General features: G+C 42.9%; 2 protein-coding genes across 13 annotated transcripts in view; one reads left to right on the forward strand and one right to left on the reverse strand.

Annotated features, from left to right (window-relative positions):
* Nucleotides 1-18,829, reverse strand: part of Meis1 (Meis homeobox 1) — a 136,614-nt gene extending 117,785 nt beyond the window's left edge. The window contains exons 1-6 of one of the 3 annotated variants that reach the window (XM_004849949.4): nt 18,089-18,829; nt 16,023-16,249; nt 14,084-14,225; nt 13,537-13,587; nt 12,674-12,724; nt 11,141-11,287 (exon numbers count right to left, since the gene is read on the reverse strand). In XM_004849949.4, the coding sequence (XP_004850006.1) occupies nt 11,141-11,287; nt 12,674-12,724; nt 13,537-13,587; nt 14,084-14,225; nt 16,023-16,249; nt 18,089-18,100 (630 nt within the window). In that variant the 5' untranslated portion in view covers nt 18,101-18,829. Of the gene's footprint in view, nt 1-11,140; nt 11,288-12,673; nt 12,725-13,536; nt 13,588-14,083; nt 14,226-14,385; nt 14,717-16,022; nt 16,250-18,088 lie in introns of those variants that run through there. The other 2 variants (XM_004849953.3, XM_021262531.2) reach the window with 2 other exon arrangements.
* Nucleotides 18,830-18,985: 156 nt separating this feature from the next.
* LOC106009830 (uncharacterized) lies at nt 18,986-26,357 on the forward strand. Of its 10 annotated transcripts, XM_087216290.1 has the most exons (5): nt 18,986-20,715; nt 21,340-21,691; nt 21,934-21,955; nt 25,676-25,761; nt 25,869-26,357. In XM_087216290.1, exon 1 carries the CDS (start codon nt 19,445-19,447, stop codon nt 20,123-20,125), a length of 681 nt encoding a protein of 226 aa, XP_087072416.1. In that variant the 5' UTR covers nt 18,986-19,444; the 3' UTR covers nt 20,126-20,715; nt 21,340-21,691; nt 21,934-21,955; nt 25,676-25,761; nt 25,869-26,357. The 10 variants fall into 10 exon arrangements, with proteins under 10 accessions (XP_087072416.1, XP_087072412.1, XP_087072409.1 ...); XM_087216286.1 differs by having other exon boundaries at nt 21,931-21,955; nt 25,676-26,357; XM_087216283.1 differs by lacking the exon at nt 25,676-25,761 and having other exon boundaries at nt 21,931-21,955.
* Nucleotides 26,358-26,892: the final 535 nt, after the last annotated feature.

A 26,892-nucleotide genomic window follows, 5' to 3' on the forward strand; every position in this document is an offset into this window, starting at 1 on the left:
ATTAGCAATAGAGTGTTTTCTAATTTTTAGAAGCGCTTCTGGCTTCTTATTTATCTTGGTTAAAACCACTGGAGGCCTTCCTAAAAGCATCCTGAAATTTAATTTGACTTTATGGTTCATACAGTGAACAAATTCTCTATATTCCAAGGCACTTAACTGGGAGACCAACCAAAACAACAGTGAATTTCAGAAGTATGAAGTTGAGTTACACTGCTCACTTTTTAAGGCATTCCAGTTAATCAGAATGCCATTCTTTGGTCATAAACTAAGGCTATTATTTTGGAGGTTATTTATATTGTTTTAACAGTTACAGATTATTTGAAGTATTAGCAGTTTACTACAAATGAAGAAAATCCCTACAATTCATTTGTCAATGTTTTATTCTACTCTTTCTACTGGTATGCTTTTTATATACACTCAAGAAATATTAAACACTCAAACAACTCACTATTAGGGTAGAAAGCAAACCTTTAGAATGTCGCAACAGTGGAGTAAAGAACAATGCACCTAATTGAAATGGCAGGGTAATATGGAAAATAAAATTGAGTTGCTACAAATTCCAAATTCCAGAATAAAAATGTTTATACTCATTCAAATGGAGATCATTACTGGCTTTGAATAATTATTAGAATAAAAAATTGTACACCAACAATACACTTGATATACACAGAGCAAGAACAGTCTATATGTCTCTATTATTTTGTACAAGGAAGCATGGGACACAATGAGTTTACCGGTTTTCTTGGTCATTTTGTTATGGAACACAGCTGTAAATCCCCAATATATGGTAAAAAGACAGGCCAAACCACGAAACACACAAGTGCTGCTAAAAATTTTGTGAATAACATTCCTCAGAAAATTTCAGTATAGAGACAAGAGAAAGCATATTGAAGGAATGGAAAGAGTTAAATGATCCTGCTACCCAATATAGTCCTTTTTTTCGGACATAATAATTGACCACTAAGGTCAATTCAAAATGTAAAATTACTGATTCTCTTAGCTAGAAACTACAGAAAAAAAGCTATGACAATTTAAATAAAAATGACCATGTGTATTTGCATCTGGAGATATGCAGTACAGTATAAACATGTAACGGCTCTAGGAGAGATGAGAGTTACCTGTACACTTAGGGTAATCCTTATTAGCTTCTTAGGACTGTACCACTTTTGGCAGGGATGCCACCCCTATCTTGTGAAGAGAAATTCCATATGCTCAGTTGAGTTGGAGAATAATTCTCATAAATAATGCATACAATAGAATGTAAATAAATAATACATTTATCTGAATGATTCAAGAGTGTAGGGCAGGGTGGGTACTTGTGAGGCTCAGTCTCTTATGAATGAACAATTTCAAATAAACATAATGTTTAATAGCTAGTATCACAAAACTTTAACATTAAAATATTTTTCAGTGAGGATTTAGGACTACTCCTGATTTGGTGCTAATTTCATGTAAATTTTCCAACTAAAGTCAAAATGCCCAATTTCATTCTACTGCTGAACTTTTTGTTCTGACTATAGCATGATAGCTAATAGCATCTTACCTATTTGTTTCTATTTTTCATTTTCTTCCTACATTTCTGGTTTTATTATTAATGAAGTAACTAGATTTAAAATGTCATGTATACATTTTTTGTCCAATGAAATACATGGTGTTTTTTCTTCAGAAAGCATAATTTTAACTTGCAGTAAATAGAAAGGAAGTCTATGTATTAAAAAAAAATCCAAAAAGAGCTCACCTGCTCTAATTAGTCTGCTAAGACATTAGATTGTAAAAATTATTAGCCCATCTAGAGGTATCTGCCTTTTGAAGCCCTGAAGACAAACACTTCATTTTATGTAAATAGTAGAAGTGTGCTTTAGAATCTCACACATTGTACACTATTTAGTTTGAAATTAAGTTTTCAAATCACTAAGGGATGATCTCTGAAAAACATAGAACACTGTAGGTCACAGTTAATTATAGCCTGTCTATCAAATTAAGTTACTGTTAGAGGACACATTCAAATACTTATTGGGGATATTAGGAGTTTTATTTTCAAAGATATCTTTAAGTTTCTAATATTTGTAAGAGAAAGGAAATAAGCCTTTTATAACTTGAGATGACATTTAAAAAACTCTTGGTTTACACCAAAATGCTCCCTTCATTGTCTTCTTGATGACTTTGTCAATTTCATTATAGCCTTCATTTTCAGAGTTTCATAATAGTCATCAACATATTTCACTTTGAAGAGTTTCTATGGGACATAATGTGAATGCAAATTCAGAATAAAATGCAAATCATGGAGAATTGGGACCAAATACAATTATCAGTTAAGAATACAGTCACTGAAAACAAACAGGCCTTAAGAGGAAACACGAAGGTGCTGATATTTATTTCAAGTGTTAACAGCCCTAGGGAAGGCAAATAAGAATAACAGCTTTCAGTTTTTCATCTCATTATAAAATACAGGTTGGGAATATTTAATGATTTCAGTCTTCATTCATTTGTTCTAAAGTAACAATAACTTCTCAGGAAAATAAAACCACATATGGGTAACAACCCAAAAGGTCCTCTAATAGGGAAGTGATACCTACCAAACTAGCTCAAGTTCAAATGTCAGGCATAGGTTTACAAAACAGTGAAGAATAAAAAAGTGATCAGGAAAAGAAAAAACTATAGTTCTGCCTTTCTACCTAATAATCAACAACCCAAATATTTATACATAAGATATAATAAACATGTTACTATGCTGTAAAGTGTAAGGAAAAATATATATAAATGGGAATTCCTGAGCAACAACAATTAATTCTAAGTTTATGTTGTCAGGTACTGGTGTTTTAATGTTGTCATATATTGATGTCAGAATAATTATAATATCACTGAAAATATGTATAGTATTTACTATCTTTCAAATGAGAATCACTTATGCTTCAATTCATTATAAAATTTAAGACTTTGTATATGTCAAAATAAAAAAAAGCACAATTATAAAATGTTGCTTAAACTTATTAACCTAATAAAAGGTTGTGGACATTTTTAAAGTTTTACTTAGTAAATTTATTTATTGTAATAGCATTTCCTTTCCTTAGAAGAATATTATTTCATTTAAGTTTTTGAAAGAATAGGGCAGGGTATTTAGCTCAGTGGTTCCGCTGCCTGCCTCGCAAGCGTAAGGACCCGAGTTCGATCCCCGGTACCAAAAAAAAAAGAACCATTGCATTGCACATTCAAGGGTTTTTACCCCATGAATATAAATCTTTTTTTTTTTTTTTTTTTGGAACCGGGGATCGAACTTGGATCCTTGCACTTGCGAGGCAGGCGGCGGAACCACTGAGCTAAATCCCTGGCCCCCATGAATATAAATCTTATTGTGAATGAAGTTATTAAATATTAAAGGAAGAATTAATTGTTGAAATGTATTTTTGAGAATTATAAGAAATGTAAACTTTATTTTCACAACTCATTTATCCTCAGTTATTTTAGTTATATGTAGTGGTATGTATATCTTAACAGTTAATGACATAGTTCTGGTCATAATTTATATTTGATTGTAACTACTTATGACATCAATAAACAACAGGTATATAATTCTATAAATGTATATATAAGTTTATCTTCACTAGAGAATAAACTCTTTGTGGTATGTTTTAGTCAATTTTAGGAATTCTGAACAAGAAAGTCAAGATATAGAATAATTTCAAAAGATTTACACTCTTGAATTCCCTTTAACAAGAATGAATTTTCTAGATTAAGAAACTAAAGCCTAATGAAGTGTTGCCAACTGCTTTAATTCTGTGCACTTGAATGCATTAAATTGATTGAAATCAGATTGTAGTAACAAATATTTAAAATGAATACATTCTCACTCATTTCATATGATAACCTTTATACTATTTATTAAAATGTCAAATTTGTAAATATAGGGAATCCAGCAATTGTCCTATATAGGTATATTTCCCAGAGAGGCTAAGACTCCAAATACCTTTCCTAAACCCCATAATACAGAAGTCATGGCATTTTAAATAAAGGATACAGTAAATATGTTCTTTTATCTTTTATACTAGAAACACACACACATCTGCTAGAATTTTCCTAAATTGATAATATATATACAAGTTTCATTCATAAATATTAAAGATAGAGCATCCAAATTTTTACTGAATCCCCAAAGGTGAATTCTGGAATTATTATTAAAAGTTAAGTTTTTGGGCAGGGGATTTAGCTCAGTGGTGCCGCAGCCTGCCTCGCAAGCGCAAGGTCCCAAGTTTGATTCTCAGAACAACAACAACAAAAAAAAACAAAGAAAAAAGTTAAGTTTGGAAACTAATCGTATACTATGTATTTTATTTCATTTATTTGTGTGGAGCTGGGAATCCAACCAGGGTCTCACACATGCTATGCAAGGGTTGTACCATTGAGCAACATCCCTAGCCCTGAGACCCTAACTTTTAAAACAAGTATTATTATCTTGATGTTTTTTGCTGAGTAAGAACAGCAAGCCCCATATGATTTATAGCAGTGTTCTTTTACTCAGGAGTTTGAAAACTTTTCAACTGTCAGATAAGCTGTATCACATGATTTTTTTTTATTTCTTTATTTGTGAAAGAGCACTTTCCCATCATTTTTTATTTAATTTTTAAAATATTAATTTATGCTCAGGAGAAACAGCAAAAGTGTTAAGTATGGCACAAATTCAAGTACTACTTTGATACAAATATGACAGCTACATAATCCAAAAAAACCCACGTAAAATGCTACAGTTGCAAATATTTAAGACTGTGTAACAAAAATGACTGAGAACCATATCGGTTTACTATCCTTCAACTATTTTCCTGACAGTGGAGTCAAATAATGCTGAATTATAGTCCTTCTTACAGGAAGTCTTATTTCATGTCATTTTTTTATCCTTTCCCGGCTAGGCCCTATAGGATTTTGGCTGTACACCAACTTTTCTTTAAAAGTTTCTGTGTACATACTTAGGTTCTGGTTCTGGTTCGTGATTAAATGATCACTTATTCAAACTTTTAGGGCTGGGGCCAGGGATTTAGTTCAGTGGTGCCACCACCTGTCTCACAAGCGCAAGGTCCTGAGTTCAATCTCCGGTACCAAAAAAAAAAACAAAAACAAAAACAAAACTTTTAGGGCTGAAGATGTAGCTCAGTGCTAGATAGCTTGCCTCCCATGCACAGCCCCTGGGTTGGATCACCAGCACCAGAAAATAAACGAAAACATAAATAACTGTAGAATTTCACATTTCTTTGACATATTTATATTTTGTAAGAAAAATTGTTGCTACAGAAAGCATAACATTACCAATATGAAAATACTTCATTTGAATTCATGGTGACAATATTTTCATTTATGACAAGTGTCTGAATATTATTTGTTATCCATTCTTCACAGCTTCTCCAACTCTGCCCTGCAAGGGAAGGTAAGCTGGCTTTATAACAGTAAGCTCTATGCTAATACTTTCACCTATCTGCTCGGCTCCAATAAACATGTTTCTACTGTGGGACTGCACATAACTTTTGTGTTTTAAGAGTATGTAGTTTTAGTGTATAATTTTCCTTCCATCACCCAGCAACAGCTGTGTTTTAAATCTTTCGGACTATGACAAACATTTTAAAACTTAAACATATGAATGTTTGAAAACATAATGATTTAAAATTTGTTTATTTTTAAGTTGGGCAATTATAGGATGATATATCAGTTGCTTTTTTGAAAATAGGACCCACATTTTAATCCTTTTTTCCTTCCTCCTTCTTCTCTTCCTTTTTTATTATTTAACCTTCTCTATATTTTCTAATATAATTCTCCAAGTTAGGACCAATAATTATAATACAATTATAATAGTTATAATAACTACTCTATTTACTTCTGAATGGTAAGCAATGGAGTCATTCTGGTGAGAGAAGCATTGCTATTTGAGTGACCTGTTGCCACAGAGCTGGTTAATTCACTGAACAATAGTTACTGTTAAGGGGCTTTACTTTGTACAAAGTACCATTAGTATCATTGCTTTCATTCACCATGGAACTTGCACTGGGGACTTCCACTGAGAGAGAAAGAGAGAGGGGATGAGGAAAGAAAGGAGAGAAGGAAAAAGAGGTAGAATGAGAAAGAAGGACTTGAAAAGAATAATCATAGTTTTAGCATTTAGTCCTGGTGACATTTAACAATGTACAGTAATTGATCTCAATTATCTGGATAAACTTTGTACTTTTTTCCTTATTCCTTTAAAAAAATGTTTTTAAGTGCCCCATTAAGAATTAATATATTCTCTTTTTTTTTTTTTTTTTTTTTTTGGTACCAGGGATCGTATTCGGGTCCTTGTGCTTGCAAGGCAGGTGGCAGAACCACTGAGCTAAATCCCTGGCCCAGGAATTCCCTGGCCCAAGAATTAATACATTCTTGCTCTGAAATTCACACGTACACACCAAAAGCCAACTGGAAAGTAACAAATAAAACACACCTGGTGTAAAAGTAACTTTTAATTCAAAGGATACTAAGCAACAAAGGGACTAGAATGAACATCCCAATTAGCTAGTGTAGTGACAAGCAGTCAACACCTTATTATTTAATCATTAAATAGAATCTTGCCATAATTTCCCTTTGACATATTTCCAAAAAAAAAAAAGGAATTAAGAATACACCACAAGACTCACAACAACAATCAAAAGTAGAGTTAGAGGGCCAGGGATTTAGCTCAGTGGTTCCGCTGCCTGCCTCGCAAGCGCAAGGTCCTGAGTTCGATCCCCGGTACCAAAAAAAAAAAAAAAGTAGAGTTAGATGATGCAGAGACCCCAGCACTTGCAAAGCTAAATAAGAACAGCCTGTAATAGAAAGATTCCAGTTCTGAGAGGTTCCAGGATTGAGTCATTATGTGGGACCCTCTGAAGCATTTACAATTTAAATAAGATGTATCCAAATATAAGCATTTAGAAGAGAACTACCTGACAAAGGGAAGATTTCCCTGCTTCCTGCTTTTTATGTTCAGGAGTTTGTTTTTTTTTTTAATCAAATGAAAATGAATTGCAGGCATTTCTAATATTAGTAAATCCCCACTGTCCCCATATGTATTTTTTTCTAAAGCAGCAGATTCAATCCATGGACATTAGTTGTCCCTTACCCTCCCAGTACAGTCCCTCACCTGACACCTCCCCCAGGGGAAAACTTAAGTCTCCCTAGGATGCATTGCAGCCTTACCATTTTGGAGAGAGAGGAGTGGTATTTTGTTTTGTTAGTCAAGTCCTACTTTAGTTTTACGAATTGTAATCCAAAGTATGCTTTAGAAACAACATTCCGAACTTTTGAAATAAAACAACCCCCACGAAAGTTCCCAGGGTCACTTAGGAACCGAAGTGCACGGGTCCAAGTCAGTCCCAGGTGCCCCAGGCGCCCCAGGCCGCACATCCCAGAGGCCTAAAGGCCGTCCTCTCCCCTCGCCTCCCCTTACCCTCACTCCCAGGAACCTGCCAGCACTTGGCATTTGACCTGCCTGGCCAGCTTGACTTTCCTCCCATCTCCGCGCCACGTTACTTCTCCTCAGACACCAGACACAAATCTGGATTAGCATGCAACAAGGCGGCGGGCGCCTTGCACGGTCCTCAGCCCTCTCCCAGGAGCTGGTAAATGCAGATTCAGACGAGGACGCCCCGGAGAGCGGTGGTTGAATAAAAACTGTAATCCAAAGGGACCATTTCTCCGCTTCCATCTCCTTGTGGGCAGGATCAAGGCGGCTGCTGATGCCCGATCACAAGCCCAGTTCATCTCTACTTGCTATAGACAGCGTGGCCACGCCGGGAGGCGACCTTGGGGACTCTCTCCACACTTTGTTCCTCTCTCCACTCTCTCCCTACCGCTTCTCTTCTCGGAGTTGAAAATGCTTAGATGTATGGAAAGCAAGAATCTTGGGAAGGAAGGCGGCCTTCCGGCCTGGGTCCTGGAATGCCTTCCGTCTAGCATCTGGGTGGCCAGGCTCTGGTTCCTTTGCCTACACCCTCTTGGCGCCCTTATTTCCACTGTAGGCCCCCCAGTCACGCGCCCTGCCTCCCCCTCCCACACGCATTCTCGAAGCCTGCCAACCATACCACACCGTGTCCTCAACGTCTAGGACCACTGTAGGGTCGAGCCGTGCCCTGCACCTCCACCGAGGTAGGCAAGTTCTGGCGCCGGCCTCTGGCACCTGACCGTGGAGAGAGTGCAGAGCCTGGAGCTCGGCGGACGGGAGAGGGCGCCCAGGAGGCCCGCGACTGCCCAAGGTGGCTCTCAGGCCCTGGGACCCTAAGCCCCACCCCCCTCCAAGACTGGAGGGTGGCGAGGCACAGAAAGAGATCAAGGGGTGAGGACGAATAGGGTTACAGTTTCTACTGGTGTATTAATCTGATACACACACATACAAAATCAAACCAACAACACTACACGGCCAAGTGGATTTCCACCGATTTAGCCCTCCGGGAAACCGACTGGCATCCGAGTCGTGGATCCCAGATCCCGGGGCAGGTGGCAGCCTTTGTGTCCTCCGAGGACAAAAAGTAAAATAAAATAAACCTCGCCGCCAGTGGGCCCTAGAGACAGGGGCTAATGAGCTAACGAGGCCCAGCGTTCACAGTACACCGAAGCACCCAGTCCCGGGGCGCGCTCTGCCAGGTTCAAACTGGCGGGGCTGCCTTCGCAGACTGGTAGGGAGCCATCTGTCGGTCTGGCCACAGGGCGCCGCTCCAGGGTTTCGGGGCCTGGAGACCCGACCCCGGCTCAAGCGGCCCTGGCGCCTCGACCCTTCTCTGTCTGGCCACCTCCCCAACAGTGGGGAGCTCAGCCGCGCGTGAGCAAGGCCTAGGACCAAGGAAACCCCGCACTCCGCGTTACCCTCTCCAGAGCCAACCCAGACCCACTAGCTCCTAACTCCTAAGAACAGGAAAACAGAAAAAAACAAACTTGGGTTTGCTACTGTCGGACCAACCGAGGCCTGGGTAAGCCCAAGGGGTCACACAAGCGAGCCCATGGAGCATAGGCTAACACCACCGCGAACCCAGCCAAAGCTAAGAAGCCGACACTCACACAGCGGGGACCGGATGTATGGCTCTCATAGGTCGAAGAGAATGAAATTGAAATTTTTACCCAATACAATTGCACACCAATCTTTGCATATCTCAAATTGAGGTGACTGGGTAAGGAAAGTTTACGCAAGGAACAGAGGGATAACTCAACGATGTTGCATCAACTTTGTAACCCCCTCCAATAAATCCCATAACTTGGGTTCTTTATCTTTGACTTTGATAAAATAATGATTCGTTGAGAAAATGGGGTATAAATCTTCATTTTTGAGGCAATTAAAGTGTTGATTTCATTCATGCCCCTAAGCGATTCTTGTAATTTGCTCAAATAGCTTTATGTACCCAGCACTTCGGAGCTTTTAGAATCCCATTTTCTAGTTAGGCTTGTTGGATTACAATTTTTATTCAACATCAGCTACCCGAGGGTTCCTTTGAGGAATCTGCATTTAACAGCTCTCAGGCAAGGGGTCGCCAATGGAAAGGCTGGGGAAGCCCAGGAGCCCTCGAAGCCTGCAGGACCAAGGCAGAGAGCCACTTCTATTTCCCACCTGGACCCAGCCGCCCGGGACTGCATAAACTGCCCGTTCCATGCAGCGTCTACACTACCAAAAGTTTCCAACTCACCAAACAGTGGTGAGGATCCAGCTAGTGCTTTTAAGCTCTGCCTCACTCCTCATGGACAAGGAGGAATTCAGCCTGGGTCATAGGATGGCCCAGAGAAATTCAAGCTGGGCATTTATTTTAAGGGCATAATGTTGAGAGAGACACCTTAAGATGACAAAGAGGACAAGGCAACTGGCTAAGCTATCCAACCAAGACAGCAGCCAGCCGATAGTGATCAGGGCAGAGCTTGCAAAGGAAAACTGTCCCAGTCCCTGGCCTTTGGCTTAACAGAGACAGCCTGATCTTGTCCCCCAAGAAGGGACTCACATGCCAAGTCCGAGAGCGAAATATGAATATGCCTTCACTTATATGAAGAGGGAGGCAGAAGAGGCAGTTACCCAAATCTCTAGGCTCCTTGTAAAAATTCATAACAAAGCTGTCCTGGGCCCTGTTTCATTTCACTCACTCCTCACATTTTCACTTTCATCGAATTTTTGCAACTCATTTGGACCAATCTAGAGATAGTGCAAGAGAAATAGAGAAACGAGGAGCAAACGGTGGTGTCAGGGTGACAGAGGGCAAGAAGCACCCTCCTCCCCACAGCAATTCCAAATAAAAGTCCTTCCCACTTAGCAACGCAGCAGCAAAAGGGCCTGGAGCATGGAAGCCAGAGGAGGGGGCACAGCAAGCAAAGGTTAGAAGTAGAGAGCAAAGGCAGCAGTGGGAGCCCCACCCTCCACACCCAGCTGCCAGGGTGTCCCACAGGCTAACACTTCCGAAAGCTGCCAGCCCAGCGGGCCCAGAGCACCTACCAGCTGGAGGATGAGTAGAAAGGAGGAGGGGAAAAGTCCATATTTATCTGTTTTTCTAACCTCGGCCTGGTCTTATTTTTTCTATTAAGTACAATAAAATGGGCGAGCTTGCAGTGAACACCACACAAAGCAATGTTCAGTGAGGTCTAGAAGCGTTCGGCCGAGGAAAACTGACAAGACAGGCTAATGAACCATATAGACAGGGAGAAAATAGCCAGCATTTGCTAGATTTCAAACCCTCACTGTCTCTCTTAGACCACCTATCTTTGATTTATTCCTCATAAAATAAGAAATAAGCAGACCCTACACTTTTCCTTTCTTCAAGATAGAAGGAGGAAAATGCTCACGAACAAAGCCGTACAATCACAGGCGGTCACTGGCAGTTAACACTCCCATTATTATAGAGGGTAAATAAAATAAAGACAAAAATTAAAAGCGACAAGAAACAGGTCAAGTTTGCAGGCAAAGCTTTTACAAGCTCATCTCTCCAGGTCGAATCCCAGAGCCAGCCTTAATGAAGCAATAATAGCCACATTATTCAAAAATTTTCATTTCGATGGAAATGTATCTAAAAGGGACTTAATCATATGCAAATAATAAAAGGAGGTGGTAGTGACCCAGCAAGCAATATGCATACAGATTTTTTGTGTGTGTGTGCCAGGGATGTTGAAATTGAAAAGCGCATACCTGGTCAGTTAGATTTGCTGATCTTGTTATATCTTCACTGTCTGATTTTGATCCTCCTTCTCTATCGTCTATCACCAAATCGATAGGCATTTTCCCTTTCAAACAGCTAATATACCGGTGGCAGAAATTGTCACATAATTCGTGTACCTACATTATGACAGAAATAAAAAAATGGAAATATAATCAGGAGTGCATAAATGACATTGACAAGTGCAATCCACCCCCCTTGTGAGATCCAAACTTCCAAATAGGGGAAACACAGGGCAATTGTCCTCCAGAGACCCCCAGATGCATCCAGAATTAGGAATAACTTTCTTTTCTTGCAAAATAGAGATATCCCAGAAAATTGACAGTGACAAGATGATTCACAGGCTACAACATATTCAACACCCGTGTTAAATTCATCTGCTCCTGGGGCTGTGGCCATTAGAGAGGTGACCTGTGGGGGTGACATTTAAGGTAAACTATTTAATTTCATCTTGTTACTTTATCATAAATCCTTTTCCAAAGTGTCTAAGGAAAAAGGTGAATATATATACATATGTATGATCTCTAAAGGACCTGTACTATGGTGACCCAGGATATATGCCTGACAATACAATCCCTATAACATTTGTAATAATTAGGGTTTCTATCCATAAGGAGAATATTTTAGGACCCTTAAAAAAATAAAAGAAGAAAATCAACTTGCGAATACCCATATTATGAAAAGCCTACAGCCACAAAAGCTTATCAAATTCATTTTTTTTCTAAAAGAAAAGAAGGACTGACAATATTAAGGTGTAAGTGAAGTGCTCACTTCCAGGTCCCAGGCATCACTGACACGCAGAAATTCGCAAGAAACCTCAGCATGCTTGCAATTTAATGTTAGTTTGAATTACAATGCATCAAGTTTTTATTGCTGAGATTTATAGAACAGCTAGCAAAATCACGTTATCCCACACCCTTTCTTGAGTGTGAAGGTGGAGTGTATGCAGGATTGACAGATTCAAGAAATTGCCACAATTATCAACCCTGCTTTGTCTCTGCAAAAGGTTTAATGTGCCTCTCCCAAGCACCTCCTCTGGTCTCCTTGCCCACTCCTCCGCCTCCCCCTCCACCTCTTCTGTGACCTGCCGCTGCTCTCAAACTGTCTTCCAGAAACTCACTAAAACTAAACAAAACTTTTTTTCCCCCTCCTCAAAGAAGAAGAGGAAGAGAAGAGACCAGAGAGGTATTAACCTGGGAAGCAAAGTCACAACAGCATTCTAAACACCAACTAGGAAGGACACAATTGCAACTATTTACACAAAGCCCTCAAGGTATTAAGAATGAACACAGGGCTAGGGCGTTTGTGATCCCGGTTTTAGTGGCTGAAATTGTAATTAAACTGAGAAGAGAAATGGATGCTAAGATTGGCCTTGACACTAATTACCAGAAAGAAAGACATTTATGCAAATATCTCAGAAGCCTGAAGTTCAGCCATTCTGAACCCTCCCCTCATGTCTTTAGGGGTAAGGGTGAAGTAAGGGGAAAAGAGGCCAAAGAAATTACCTTCTCTAATTCCAACAGATGAAACCTTAATACTTGTATGGCTTGAATCATCTGCAAAGACACAAAAAGAATGAGCACCCCTTTCCTAGTCTGCAGAAAATTGGCTACCACAGCTCCTGCATCTCCAGCCCACCCCCTCCCCCAGTAAACAGAGTTATTTTGATTTATGGCAATAACACTAAAACTTAATAGCAGTGACTGGGTACCAGCTAGAGGTTTATATTTCTTAAAGAGAAAATATAGCTAAAACAACAACAAAGCATCTAAGTGGGGGTCATAAACACTCTCCTCCTCCACAGCTCTCCCTTTCTCAATCCCACTGGCCCCACCCCAATCCCAAAGGGCCACTGGGCTGGACTCTAGGTTTCCTAGGAAGAAGTGAATGGAAAATATTCCAAATACACCCCCAAAGTGTGGCTTTTCACAATGCAAACTTCCTGCTGTCTTCTGCACACCTTTCAGGCAAACTGGTTCCTTAGGGGCTCATTCCCTGTCGCTGCTCTCTTGTTGAGACTTTGAAGGCTGGGAAGTCCGCAAAGTTTAAGCCCATACACGCTGACAGGCCCAGAGATAAATCCCCAGGCTGATTAGAGCCGCGCAACCCGGCTGTCATAAAAAACAAAAGCTCGCGTTTCCCCGCGCCAGCTCGCCCAGGCCCTCTCGAGATGAATTCATTTGCCCGGGATCTTGTCCCTCAGCCACTGACTGGTCCGTGGACCGAAACGTGTGCTGCCCAGCTGACTTGCAGCTACGGAAAGACCAGTCAAGAAACCTCACGGCCCTCGAAGAAAAGCTGAGGGGCTGGGGATGGGCTGGGTGGGGTGGGACAGATAGGGGAGGGGAGGAGCGGGGTCAACTCTTACCAAGTTATCCAGTTCTGGATTCGAAGAAAACAGAGGTTTTTCTGCGCGAATCTACAAGTGAGAAGGAGAGGGGAGCGGGAGGGGGGAGAAAGAAGAAAGAAAATATTTGAAATCAGGTCGCCCTCCTCGGCTCGTGCCTTGTGACACTGACTGGGGGAGCACTCGGTGGCTCTGTCCCACGCAGAAACACTTCAGTGTGAACCAAGCCGAGAACGAGCCCAGGGCTCAGCCTCACTTCTGCACCAACTACCCTTCTCGGGACGCTGCTCTGCTGGCCAAACCAAAGCAGCTATAGGGCGTGGAGGGCGTGATTTTATTTCAGACTGAGCTTTCTGCCTCAGCTTCTGGTGGGTGAGTGAAGTCATCTGCAAACACACTTCTATAGGAGGGAAATTTCAGGGTGCATGCAACACACATGGCTTAGGGTAGACTATTTGGTGACTACTTTTGGAAATGTGCTCGCTGAATGTATGTATGTGTGTGCGTGCGTTGGGGGAAGAATCCCTTTTTCTTTTACTTAAAAAAAAAAAACATTTATTTTGCTGACCTGTTTGGCGAACACGGCTATATCTTCATTGAATGACTCTGAGGAGCAGACGTCCCCGCCCGCCACCCCCGGCTCGCGGGGGGTACAAGTAGCTAATTCACATTTCTCAAAAATCAGTGCTAAGAGAGGGAAGAGGGGGTGTCTGCAAGAAAATACAACAGTCACAAACAACACAATGGTTAGTCTGGAATCAGTGAAAAAGGCGCCCATGAGAACAGCCGGAGCTCGAGGCAGAGAACCCCTCCCTGATTTTGTCATCTACTTTTTCCCCTTTCCAGCCCCCAGCCCAGGTGACTGCTCACCTCCCCTTTCTCCTGGGGCTCTGAAGTCGGAGGCCCTGAGCCCCTGGACCGTATCTGATGATCGGTTCAACATATCTGGCCAGAGAAATTGGCAACATTTGCTACGAATCAAACCCCAGCGGTTCCAGCAGCCATTTTGAATTAAGTTTCCCACCAGGGCAAACCCTGGTCCCAGGGCCGGCGGGGCAGGAGCTGGCGAGGGGCAGGAGCTGTGCCGAGGCAGTGGGAACGCTCTCCGCGTGGGCTCCTCCAAGGCGGCAGCGCAAGCCCGAGGCGCCCGGCTAACTTGAGGAGAGGACCTGGCCCACTGCAGGACCCACTGTCACAGGGCTGCACCTCCCGACCCCTACCCCGCTGCCCTCGGCCCCTCCTCGGCTCCCTGAGCCCTCCCCTCCTTCGCAGATGCCCCCCACCGACCCCCAAAGAAAGTTCCTGCAAATGTTCCTGCGGTCAATCCTTTCATTTTGTCTCTGTGGAGTGGCAAAGCAGTAGTATTGTGAAGGGCCTAGATGTCGCTTGTCTGGGGGCGGGGTGGGGGGGGCTTCTTCTAACGCCCAAGGAGGTGTCTCAAGTCTTTCATTAGCTCTCACAGTCCAGCTGGAAATTTAATAGTTTGGGGTCCTTTTCAAAGCTTCCCCAAATGTTCTGTCCCAGAGCCTAACCCATTTACACTTAACGCTGTAGATAGAACTCTGGGATTTAAACCAGGGTCTCGCATAAGGGACCAGGAAATAAAGCAGAAAGATTTTTTCCCCCACCAGAGAGGGCCAGTGTTGCATGATTTTAAAAAGGAGAAATAAATAGAAATAAAAGTTGGTTCAAAGTAAACAGGGGTTCCAAAATTCATGGGCACACAGTAGGCACAAGTGACTTTCAAAAGGGTTTTTTGGTTTTGTTTTGTTTTACTAATGCAGGCTCTAATCCGGTGGCCGGGCAGAACCCGCTGTAAACAGCGGCCAAAAGCCTCCGGCCGAAGAGCGCCCGCATTTACTTCTTGCTAAATCCTGCAGGATTCGCTTTTGAACACAAAGTGCTAAAACGACCAGAAGTTTCTTAGTGTCTGTAACAATTCAGTGTGAGCCCCTCTCCTTGACTTCAGTGGTCAAACTCCCTAAATGCAAAACATGTTCCCCCTTGCCTGACCTGCAACTGTCCTCCCTTGGCTGTATTGTGCAGTGGCAGAGGCAGCATACGGTTGCTGAGTAAACTTAGCAAGTCAGAACAATCAGTGGCTTAAAAGATTTTCCCTTAAACTAAAAGTTTCGTTCCAACACAAAGGCGCCTACGTTTTGAAACCCTCAGCGCTCCGGAGCGAAGTGGAGCAAGGGAGGACTGGGATCCGCTGAACCGGAGGCTGAAAGGGGATATGGAACCTTCAGACAACTTCTCCCGAGCTGGGACCCCTCGGCGGCCACCGCGGCTGCGAAGCCAAGCGCTGAGCAAACACAGAGTGTGAACGGAGATGGGGAGCGCCGGGCGGCAAGCCGACTCCCCCAGTTTTCCATGAAATGTGAATTAATAGTCACCGGCTCTGGACCTCCAATCCAGAGAGCTCTGACTTTTCCTGTTACCAAGGGCACGGGGAAATAGGGAAAGCATCGCAACTCAACCCTTTAACTGCTGCCCATTATACCTACCCATAAATGGCATCTTTATCTCTCTTTAAAGCGTCATTGACAGAGGAGCCCATGCTGGGGGCCATGGCGTTGGTATGAGCCGTGTGCGGGTACTGATGAGAGTGCAGAGGAGGCCCGTGGTTCAGGTGGTGGACCGGCTGCATGGACCTGGCTGCATGCGGGTCCCCATACATCGTGGAGGGGATGCCTACTCCATCCATGCCCCCGTAATGGGGTAGGTCGTCGTACTGCATGACAAACAGGAGAGAAAGAAGGTTCAGAAGGCCAGGCGGGCAAACGGGAGAGGCAGGGCTCCCAGAGCTTATGTAAGGTCAGTCCAGCTGGGTCCTTCAACCCGGATTTCGGTGGCCTTGCATCTCCAAAGTTGAGACTTCTATTTTAAAAATAAATTTAAAGTGAAATTTCTAGGGTTCTCAGTAAGACTCCACTGAGATGACGCTTCTTGCCCTAACTTGTATCCCTATCAGCTAGTTCAGAAATTCAGAATCCTTTGGCAAGGGAGGAAGGAAGAAAGAAGGAAAGAAAGAGGCATTCTCCCAGAGGGCGGAAGGTAAAACGTGCATGTCTCTGGAGGAGGAAATTGAAAATCACAATAATAAAACGTGCCAGGACAGTGCAGCAAACCTGCCTAGTTTCACAGCCCCTTCACATCAGGGGGAATTAAAAAAAAAAAAGTTACGATGGGAACAGCTCTCCCAAGCACGTGAATTCAGGCAGGCTTCTCATTTTATTTTCCTGCCAGCGTGGGGCTGGGCAGTCCAGCAAGACATTGCATTTTCTTTGCTTTCCAAGACAAATTCTGCTAAATCATACAAAACAAACTGATCCCCTTATAACTGAAACTCAAATAAGGGTAGTTTTCCCTGTACCTTACAGCCAAGTTCAGAATTGGGTACCCCCAAATTAAAGAAAATCTATAACTGAAGCAGTTAGCATTCTTTTTTAAAAATAAAAAGGACTTATAAACTTTCTCCCAGACTACAAATCAATGAGGCAAATGTTACTCATTAGGTTTTAAAGCAAATTCAAAAGCAAATGTACATACAACGCCCCATCTTTCTCCTCCAGAAAAACTACTTTCATATTGTCATTATTTTTTGTGCTAGATTTAGCTACTTCGGTTTTTTAAATTGCTTCATTCCAGGCAAGGTCTTTTCCCAAGATTTGAAGGTGCCTAGAGTGAAATGATTTTCAAAGAAAAAAGGAATTGCCACTTTCAACTCCTAAAGCCAGAGGTGTGAAAAGAGTTTGGAAGAACGCTGACATTTGCCTGAACCAAAGGAGTAAAGAAAAATGTGTCAGCCTAGTAACTTTCTTTTGCAAACAGGGCTTTGAGGGCCAGGACACAAATTATGCAAGGAAGGCTTTTTTGTAGACCCCATTTCTTTAAGAAACTACCCCATTTGGGTTGTCATTGTCTCACTTTACTCTCACTACATTTCCATTCAAATAGGAATATTGGGGAAATTAGTATTGCATTTTAAAAGTGAGTAGCTGTGTGCTTAGTATCCAATTAGTACAAGACTTATCTAAGAAAAACTTGCAAAGTATTGGCTTGCATAAAAATCCATGCAAACTAAAATTACTTTTAAAAGATGAATGTTTTTCCAACCAAAAAAACCACAATGAATTATGACAGTTATTTGCTTTAAAAAGCTAAATACTTCAAATGATATTAAAGAGGACCATAATCAATAACATATCAGAAGTTTCTAGCTGGTTATTTTAATTTAAACATAACTTCAAACTTCTGCTCCTTGGATGCTCAAATTATAGTATTCTGTACCTAGCATTTCTTTTTAACAAATGATTGCTCTAGTTTATATCTTTATGTATATAGCTGTTGATTAGGAATCTGTAGAAAACTTGATTATGTGAATTAACAACTGCAAGTAACATATATACGTCTACAGATGCATTAAATAAATCCTCTCTTCTTTAGGCCACGGCTTTAGAACCCTCATTCAAAATGAGAGAAAGGAAAAAGGAAACTTTTTAACAGTGTCGTTCAGCCACGTTTCAATTTAATTTTATATTTGAGTTCCACAATTGTTTTTAATACGTACCCTTTGCGCCATCGGCCTCTCTGGCTCCCTTCCTACTTCAACTTCTAATATATCCTCTTTAAGGCCAGTGTGAAAAGAAACAAATATGCAAACTCCCCCTGAAAATTAAAAAAAAAAAAAAAAAAAAAAAGCACGACGAAAAATCCCTTAACGTCTCCAGCAGTGTGAGCTACTGGTCCCAGATCTTCGGTCTACCAGACCTGAAGCCAAGCGCCCGAGTCACTGAGCATAAAAGCGCTCCGTTTCCAAGACAGCAGCGGGGGCAAAAAGAAAAAAAGGAAAAAAGAAAAAAAAAAAGCAGATCTTCTCTCCCCAAAAAATCAGTTAAAAAAAAAAAAAGAGCGCCCCTCAGACCCAACTACCAAATCTCATGGCTTTCTGCCACTCCAGCTGTCAATCACAGGCGAGGTTGTCAACGTGGTGAATGAATGATCATCCGCTCTGTCTTCTTCTGGTCAGAACACCTCAAATGCTAATATTCAAATGCACAAAGCCCTAGCGCTCGGTTCCCTTGAATCAGTCCTAATTCCTAATCAGTTTCTCTCTTCTCTCGCTCTTTCTCTCTCTCCCTCTCTCTCCCTCTTTGCAACTGCTGCACTGGAGGGAGATTAGAGGAGGGTTAAAAAAAATGTCTGTCTGAGTTTGTCTTAAAGGAGCCACGATCGATGCTGTCCGCTTGCAGTCCCCGTGCGTGTGTAAAGTGTGTGTTGCACAGGCGGAGAGGTGGATTCCGACCAGAATGCTAGAACCCGGAAGTAGTGGTGGCCATAACAGGTCGCGTCTTACACAATGCATTGGGCTGCAGCAAGTAGGCTCCTCCGCAGGGGTGGGTGCGCGAAGCGAGCTCTGTCCGCACTGGAGAGGCAGAAAGGCGCTCCATTAAATCGCACGCACAGGCACAAACACCACACAGCCCGAGCACACGCACACGAACGCAAGCAGCAGCACCCGGCCGCCGGCTTTATTTTCCATATTCTTTTCTCTCCCTCCCCCTCCAGACTCTCTCCCCAAAGCGGACTCTCTTGAAATAAATTGGGAATAAACGCGGGCCAGGCAGCAGCGGGAGTTATTTTGCACAGGACTCCGCGCATAGACTTCAAGACTTTCCTCGAAATTATTGGGGTCTGCCAGTATTTTTTTCTTGGGAGGTGGGTGACGCGCCAAGTACTGGATTCTCAGAACTGGACACCCCAACGAGAAAAGTCAAAACGGGAGGGAGAAGAGGAGCCGGAGGTGGGCTGGGAAAGGCTCTGCTAAGAGTCCCGAGAACGAGGGCCGGAGGTAGCTCGAGCTTTCTGTAGACCCAGTTTAGAGGTTTTCGCTGTCAGAGGTAGACGCCCGGACGGAGGACAGGAAATGCTTGCATTTTGTCACTTTGGGTCTGGACGCCCCCACCTCCTCGCCCCGGGCAGCTCCAGCCTCAGCCCCGGCGCCCGGCACGAAGAGAGGAAGGGAGGGAACAATGAGCTGAGCTCTGGGAATGTGCCCCCAGCGCCTGTTTACAAACACCAAGCTATTTATGATCGCCGGAAAGCGAAACCCGACGCGGGCTCAGAGCAGCCCAGACCTCACGGGCGGGCGGAGCCCGAGAGCCGCGGGGAGTCAGGCTCAGTCCCTAACCCGCTCCGGGCGAGGCGCGCAGGGGCTGGAGCGCTCGGCTCTGGCTGCGGCCGCGGCGCCTTTGTCTTTGAGGCGCCTGGGGGCTTCTTCAGCCTTGGCCTGGCCAGGGCCTGGAGGGGCTCCGCGCCCCCGGTTCTTTCCCCGGCGACACCCGGCTCTCTCCTCCCCAGACCTCTATCCCCACCCACCGCTTTTCGGTTCCCAACCCTGCTCGGAGAAAACTCCCAACACCATAGCAAAAGAAATCCACTTCGGAAGCTGAGATTTCAAACAAAAGCTGCCCGTACCCACAACTCTGAGTCTCCAGCCAGTAACCGATTTCAACTTTCTCCCTGTAAATACTTATTCTCTGGGCTTAACCGTTTTCCTTCTTTTTATTCTCCCACTCTTAAGCGTGCCCTTTATTATGGGATTTAGTGGGGTTATTTTCGTCTTTATTTTCCTGCCCGCCTGGCTCTGGTCTGCCGAGACGCCTCAGCCTCAGCCTTAGCAGCTGGAAAGCTCACATCCCAGGCAGGGCTCGCAGCTCGCTCAGCTTGGAGAGAATTTTCTCCCCCTCCCTCCAGCTAAAACCTCGCAGAAAACTCCCCCTGCGGTCGACTGGAAAATGAGCTCACCCAAATCTCGGTAGGCAGCCGTGGAGGAGGGCTCGGCCAATCAGAAGGCGCTCCCGCCCAGGAGGCTGCGCATTGGCTGCGGGGAAAATCAATTATCAAATAATCGATCAGCAGGGAGCTTCGATCTGCCGGGAATGTAAACTGCCAGTACCGATTCCCGCCCTGACGGTGGCCAAAAGGCTGACTCCCTCAAAGCGACCGGCCTGAGCTCCCATCCCATGGTCCCCACCCCCATCCCACCCTGCCAGCTGTGGAGCAAACCCTCGCCCCAGAGGGGAGATAGTTGGTGGGAAGAGTTTTGAGAAAGATTAGGGGGCCCCCTTCACTGGGAGTTTGTTTGGAAAAGGTTGAGAGCTCTCAAATGTATTGAAGCCAACTCTTAGGCGCCAAGTAAGAGAATTTGCATCCGTCCGCGAAGTAGGACTCAAGTTTCTTCTGAGTGGGCTTCTGAGGAGCAGGGGACCTGGGCGATCTTCAAAACGTAGAGCTGCAGTATTGCTCCACCGAGCGCTGGTAGCCTCCCTAGGCGACACCTATGGCTTCTTCTAGCGCTCCGCAGGAGCTAGCGCCGGGGTGGTTCACCCCAGCCGTGGAGCCTTCGTGGAAAGCTGAGCAGATGAGCCTTCCCAGCCTACTGCACACGTCCCCGCCCCCAACCTGAACTTGCTCCTTCTGTGCCTGAAGGGTCGGCACACATTCACCCAAAACCTTCAGATGAGCTTTGAGTTGAATGAGCTCAACTGTTACAAAAGAAAAATCTCCAGAGTCCCTTAGTACTTACCTGTCTCTTCTTTCTTAATTTCTAGTTTCTGTCTTCAATACTCAAATTTTAAGATATTTTACTTTTATCCACCACGTACTTGTATACTGTTTTCTAACACAGTTACCCTGATACATCTCTTGGGAAGTTAAGGCAGGCCTGAGAGTCAAAGCCAAGGGGGGCTTTGGGGAAGCCAGGTGAATTACCAGAGCCAACGCCTAACTCTGAGCCCGCCCCCCCCCTTCCCCTCGCAGTTTGAACTTGAAAGCAGCTTTTCAGGCCAAGATGGAACCTTCTGAACTCAGGAAAGCGATTTTTAATTTTTGCGAAGCCGAGCTGGCTAGGCCAGGCCGCGCACTTCTTTTCCGATTATGGGGAGGGCTGCGCTGGGCCGTCAGCAGTGAGCTCTTCCCCAGCTCCTGAGGGCTGTGGCCCACACCTGAGCGCCTTCCGACAGCTACTCCCGGGGGTGGGAGCGCTGTCTCCCCAGCAGGCCTGCCAGGCATCAGCGCGGCTTGGGCGGGGGGGGCGGGAGGGGGTCCAACCAGACACCAACACAGGCTCCTCTACGTTTATGGTCCTTAAATGAACTGCGAGGAAGGTTATGTAAGTATAATTTAACTGAGAAATTTAGTGCGAAATACATTTAGGTGACCGTGGCCCAGGGGTTCTTGGTCAAACTTAGGTAATGGGGTTGGAGGTACCTCAACGTGCGTCCATGTTTTCAAATTTGGAAAAAGTCAATATATATACGTATATATGTATGTATATATATTACATTTTTGACAACAAGATTTGTTATATATATTGTTACTTTCCAATGACTTTTTTCTTTTGTTTTCTAGCAGAAGTGAAAGAAGGAAGGTTCAGGTAAGTCACTCTTCAAACAACCAATATTCTTCGAAGCAGGGGGCAGATTGTGTGTGCTTTATCCATGATGTGTCAGTTTTACTTTAAAACGTATTTTAAATTACCTACACACAGATTTTCCTTAAAGAATGTCATACTTTGGGTTTGTGAGGTTAAACTCACAGTAGTTTTGAAAAGTGTCTTTCCATTTATAACTGAACTTAATACTCCTTCTAGGCCTTTATATGATTAATTCTGAACAATCAAGGGACTAAAACACTTTTACAATGTAATTACAGTAGTACAAATTGTTTGCCCAAACCTCATTCTGGATAAGGATTTTACAATTAGCAAACAGTTATTACAGTTGGTGCTTGCTGAGAGAAATTGCAGAGAGGACCTCTAGAGTTGCAATATAGTAGCCATAAAAAAAAAAAACTCCTTTAGCAGGGTAGTAATTAATCAACTATTAAAAGGAAAAAAAATGAAGGAACACTTCTAGGTATCCGGTAAACTACTGGAGATATTAATGTCTGTTCTGTGACAGCGCCTAGCCTATACTTATTTCAGATAATAGGCAAAAGCACTTTTATTTTGCAAAAACTTGGCCTGGAAAAGAGTTCTGGCACTTGGCTCCAGCTCTTGTGATGCAGGCCTTCCACTCTCTGTTTTCCCTTCATATATCAGAGCATCTTCCCAAAGATGGAGAACGGACACTAAAAAAGAGTCAGGCTGAGCCGTTGGTCTCTATTGTTTACACCATCCTATAGGGAGGCATTTAAAACAAGCAGGGCTCCTTTGGGCTGTTGGGATAGTGGTCTGGGGGAGCTCCCTTGTAACTTTCTGTTCTCCTATGAGGAATTGTGTCTTTGGAAAGGCCCACATCCTGAATCAGGCTTTTGTCTCAAAAGTTCACACTGATGAGTCAGCTCAAAAAACCCTCCAAAATTAAAGAGGCACCTCTTAAGGTAAAATGTGTGCGTATTTGCCAGCCCAGAATAAACAAAAGCCCATTAATCAATCGAGTATGGCAGCTGTGTTCACAGTATGATAAGGGTTTCTCATCTGCCACCTAACTTTAAGATGTCTGTTAAAATGTTGTGATTGCTTTTTAGGTTGTCCTGTGGTGTGGGGGATTGGGGTTTGCACTTCAAGAACATCCATCCTTCAAATCTCTCCCCACATTAGTATTTGCATTTCAAAAAAACAGAAATAAGGGGAGGGGAGTTTAAAGAAAATAGATTTGAAATCTAGTAGAGATACTAGAGGAATGTTGGAGATAAGAGCCTGGATGTGATATGAGAAAGGTACCAAGAAGTCAAAGCTAATGAATGGCTTTTCGAGAAAAGTGAAATAAACTAGAGGTCTATTAAAGAGAGAAACCTGGTGAGGTGATACAAAAAGGGGTTGACCAGGAGGGGATTAGCTAGGATGTTAATCAAGTGCCCCAAAGCAATCCAGGCTATAAGGACCGGGAGATTTGTTTACTGCATTTTGCTTCAGAAAACAAAGAATGTCTGGTCCAGTTCAGAAGTTGATGAGAGGTCAGCTTAGGTACTTCAACCATTGCAGGGAAAATGCCTAACTCACTATATTCTGACTGGATAACACAGAAGTTTAGAAATAAAAGAATCTTTTTGGAGGGGCTTCCCCTCACTACTTTTCTATTTCAAATCATTAAAACACTTTGGTCTCTAGAGGGGGAAAAACTACACTGGTTAACATAATTACTAGCTCTGACATTTTCAGAAGTTATAGAGGTCTTTTATTAATTAAATGGAGGACTTAATAAAATATTCCTAATAAAATTTATGGTTGTCTTAAAACTTTCTAAACAGTGCTATAAATTCTTAATAAAATTAACTGGGAAATGAGTTATTAGCCCACACTTTACCCCCTCCCCCAACTTCGACATAAGGAGTGCCTGCAGAATGGAAAGAAATAGAACCCTTTTAGTAAAATATAAATATTAGCCAAAGTCATACATTGTACTAGAAAAGACGAAGTCTTGACTGTTATTTCTAATGGCCTTGTCCTAACAATAAGCCCCCCAAACTACCCACAAAGCTCCATACAGAGAATCCCTTCCACAGCTTTGCTGTATTTTATATATGTGTATTTATATGCCTAGTTGAAGCACAATCATCAATTTGTTGGACTAAGTTGCATGTTAAATGTTTTCAATAAAAAGCATAGACTCATCATGCAAAATTCGAATATAGAATCTTGACAGCTTAGGCTGTAAATTTTTTTCAATTTAATTTCTTTAAAGATAACTTTTAAATAATGGATTTCTCATACCATCCCCCTCATTAATAACAGTGGATGTGTTTTGAGAAGCTGCATTTGGTGGGGCAGATATATAAAACTTTTTCATAGCACTGCATTTCAAAACCTCGGCAAGTTGTCTTAAGTTTTGAGATACTTCTCCGCTTCACAGATCCAATACTGGCTGAGCTGCTGTTGAAAAGAACAACACACTCGTACTCACTCCAAACCTAATCAAACACCCTCGGTGAATTGTTTAGCATTTGAAGGCTTGATCTTTTGTGCCGTCTACTGGACAATGGAAAAACTGCAGCCTAAATGACAAACTTCCCTCCTCCAGTATTAGTAATGGAGGGGGAGGGGTAAGGGGAGAAGAGTAGGGGTGTGATTTGTGCTGGTAACAAGAGAGGACCAGGGCCTGCGACTGACAGGACAGGTCTTGTGGTCTAATCATGTTTTTCAAACTGAGGAGAAGACATTAAATATAGGTGTTTCTCAACCCACTTGACTAAGGTGCTAGGCTAACATTTAATACAGCTGTGTATGTATGCACGTACAGTCACTTTGGGGGGGACAGAAAGAAAAGGTCATGGGACAGGCTCAGCATTCTGAAAAAGAAAATGTGAGGTTGCTTGGTTTTGAGTATGAAGTTGCTTGACATTCAAGTTAAATGTGTCTACTACCTGGATAATCTTGGATGTACAAATTAATGCTTGGGATCTGGAAAGTGATATTATGTCGTAATCAAGAAAATAAGTTTTGAGAGAGGAGAAATGAAACTGGTAATCAGAAATGTCAGTGCAGTTTCCTTTTGGGCAATTCTGGATGAAAATGTGAAATTTAAAGTGTTTTCACTGGGAAAGCATAAGTGGGAGAAAGTGTGGGTGAAAGTCAAAGTTGAATGCCTTTAAATTGCAAAGGCTGTTTGATCTTCTCATAAGCATTAAAAATACTGTATACATTTTGGTTATGATTTAAAAAATACAAAGCCCATCTTTGTGGAGTCTTTGAGGTGGGAAAAAAAAGATCATAAATCTAACTTTGACTTCTATTTGATATTTGCGTAGCTTTTGAAGAAAGCACAATGAGTAGAGAGGAGTAATCCTGTTATTCAGAAACAAATTTCTTTCTTAATAACAGTGTGTGTGTGTGTGTGTATATATATATATATATATACATACATATATGGAGAAGTCAAACTGATTTTAGTCAAAGAGATACAAGACTTTGTACAAGGGCTGTTAACATTGTTCGTCTGCTTTTCTGAAGTTAAAATTCTGTATGACATTTTAATAAAACCTAGAATATATGAGTAGTTATTAGGGTGACTTTTACTGAAAACACAATAATGAGAAAGGAGACAGCTTCAGCATATTTTATTGATGCATAAATATATTTCAATGACATTCTTTAAACATCCATTTTGATGGAGTACTATGTCAAAGTGATTTTAAAGTATTATATTAAATGCAGATACATTGAAGAGCCTGGGGTGACATTGACTCTAAGCTTACAGCATGGGGAGCTCAGGATGGTTTCATTTCACTTCTGCAGAAAAGGTAGTGTTGGTGGTGGCATCTTTTAAACTTTAGCATAAGCAACTGAACTGTGAACAGTTATTATTTTATGAGCTTCTCTTTGACCATTTTTAATCTTTTTTTTTAAGTCCCTACAACAAAAGCTAACAAGCAGAAAATTCTTCCAGGAACGGATCACAAGTGAGCACAGCTCTGTCCTGTATTCTAAGCTAGTAATGGAGGTACAGTACGGGAGCTGAAGAGGTCTAGCAGACGTGCTCCAGTCATCAACTGCAAACATTTACCTTTGAAGCAACTGGATGAGCCAGATTGGTTATGGTTTGCATCCATGTTCGACTTGATAAAGGGGCATAATTTGTGAAAAGCCTTCAGGCAAAAATCGTACTGATTATTCAAAACTAAATATTTTAACATTTCATTGAGTTAGCTAATGAATAAGAAAAACATCGAAGGCTTCCTGCAGCTCAGAAAGAATTCTAGTGGCGTGGAAAGCACAAGGAGCAAAGAACAAGAAACTGAAGGACTCCTGCTGAGCAGTTATTCGCTTGTGAATATCTGAAAATGTATTCTTCTGTGCGTTATTTAAAAATGAAAAATAAACATCATCTTTCCTTGTCTTTTGTTTTTAAATGAACGTCTGATAGCTTGCTAAAAAATTTTTTTCTGAGTAATTTATGCGAGAAAGGGCCAATTCGAAAACGTGTAACTAATGGGAGAAGTCCACGTATAAGCCGCAAACAAATCGGTTTGAAGCCGAGCCCACAGCCCTGCGAGGCGCCACTGCTTCCAAGCTCAGGGAGGATAACTTCATCTACCGGCAGTTCAGCGGCCACTTCCGGCACTCTTTTATCTATCTGGGAAGCACAGCCTTCTGCAGGATTGACGCGCGCGGCCCCGTGTGTGTGTGTGTGTGTGTGTGTGTGTGTGTGTGTGTGTGTGTGTGTGTGTGTGTGTGTAGGTGCGGGTCCCCGAGTCCCCTGGCGCCCTGGGCTGCGATCTAGTTCCAGAGCCGCCCTCCCGCGCCTGCCTGCACCCCGGGAGGCGCAGCTCCCGGAGTCCAGTGGGGTCGCTCCAGACTTTGTTCCCAGCAGCAGGGGCTACAGAGTCTGCTCACACCTGGCTTGGCTCCGGGGAGGAGCGGGGGGGGGGGGC

The sequence above is a fragment of the Heterocephalus glaber genome, unplaced genomic scaffold (genome assembly GCF_053883595.1).
Source record: "Heterocephalus glaber isolate CG9 unplaced genomic scaffold, H.glaber_assembly_v1.0 deba00001457, whole genome shotgun sequence".
NCBI lineage: Eukaryota > Metazoa > Chordata > Mammalia > Rodentia > Bathyergidae > Heterocephalus > Heterocephalus glaber.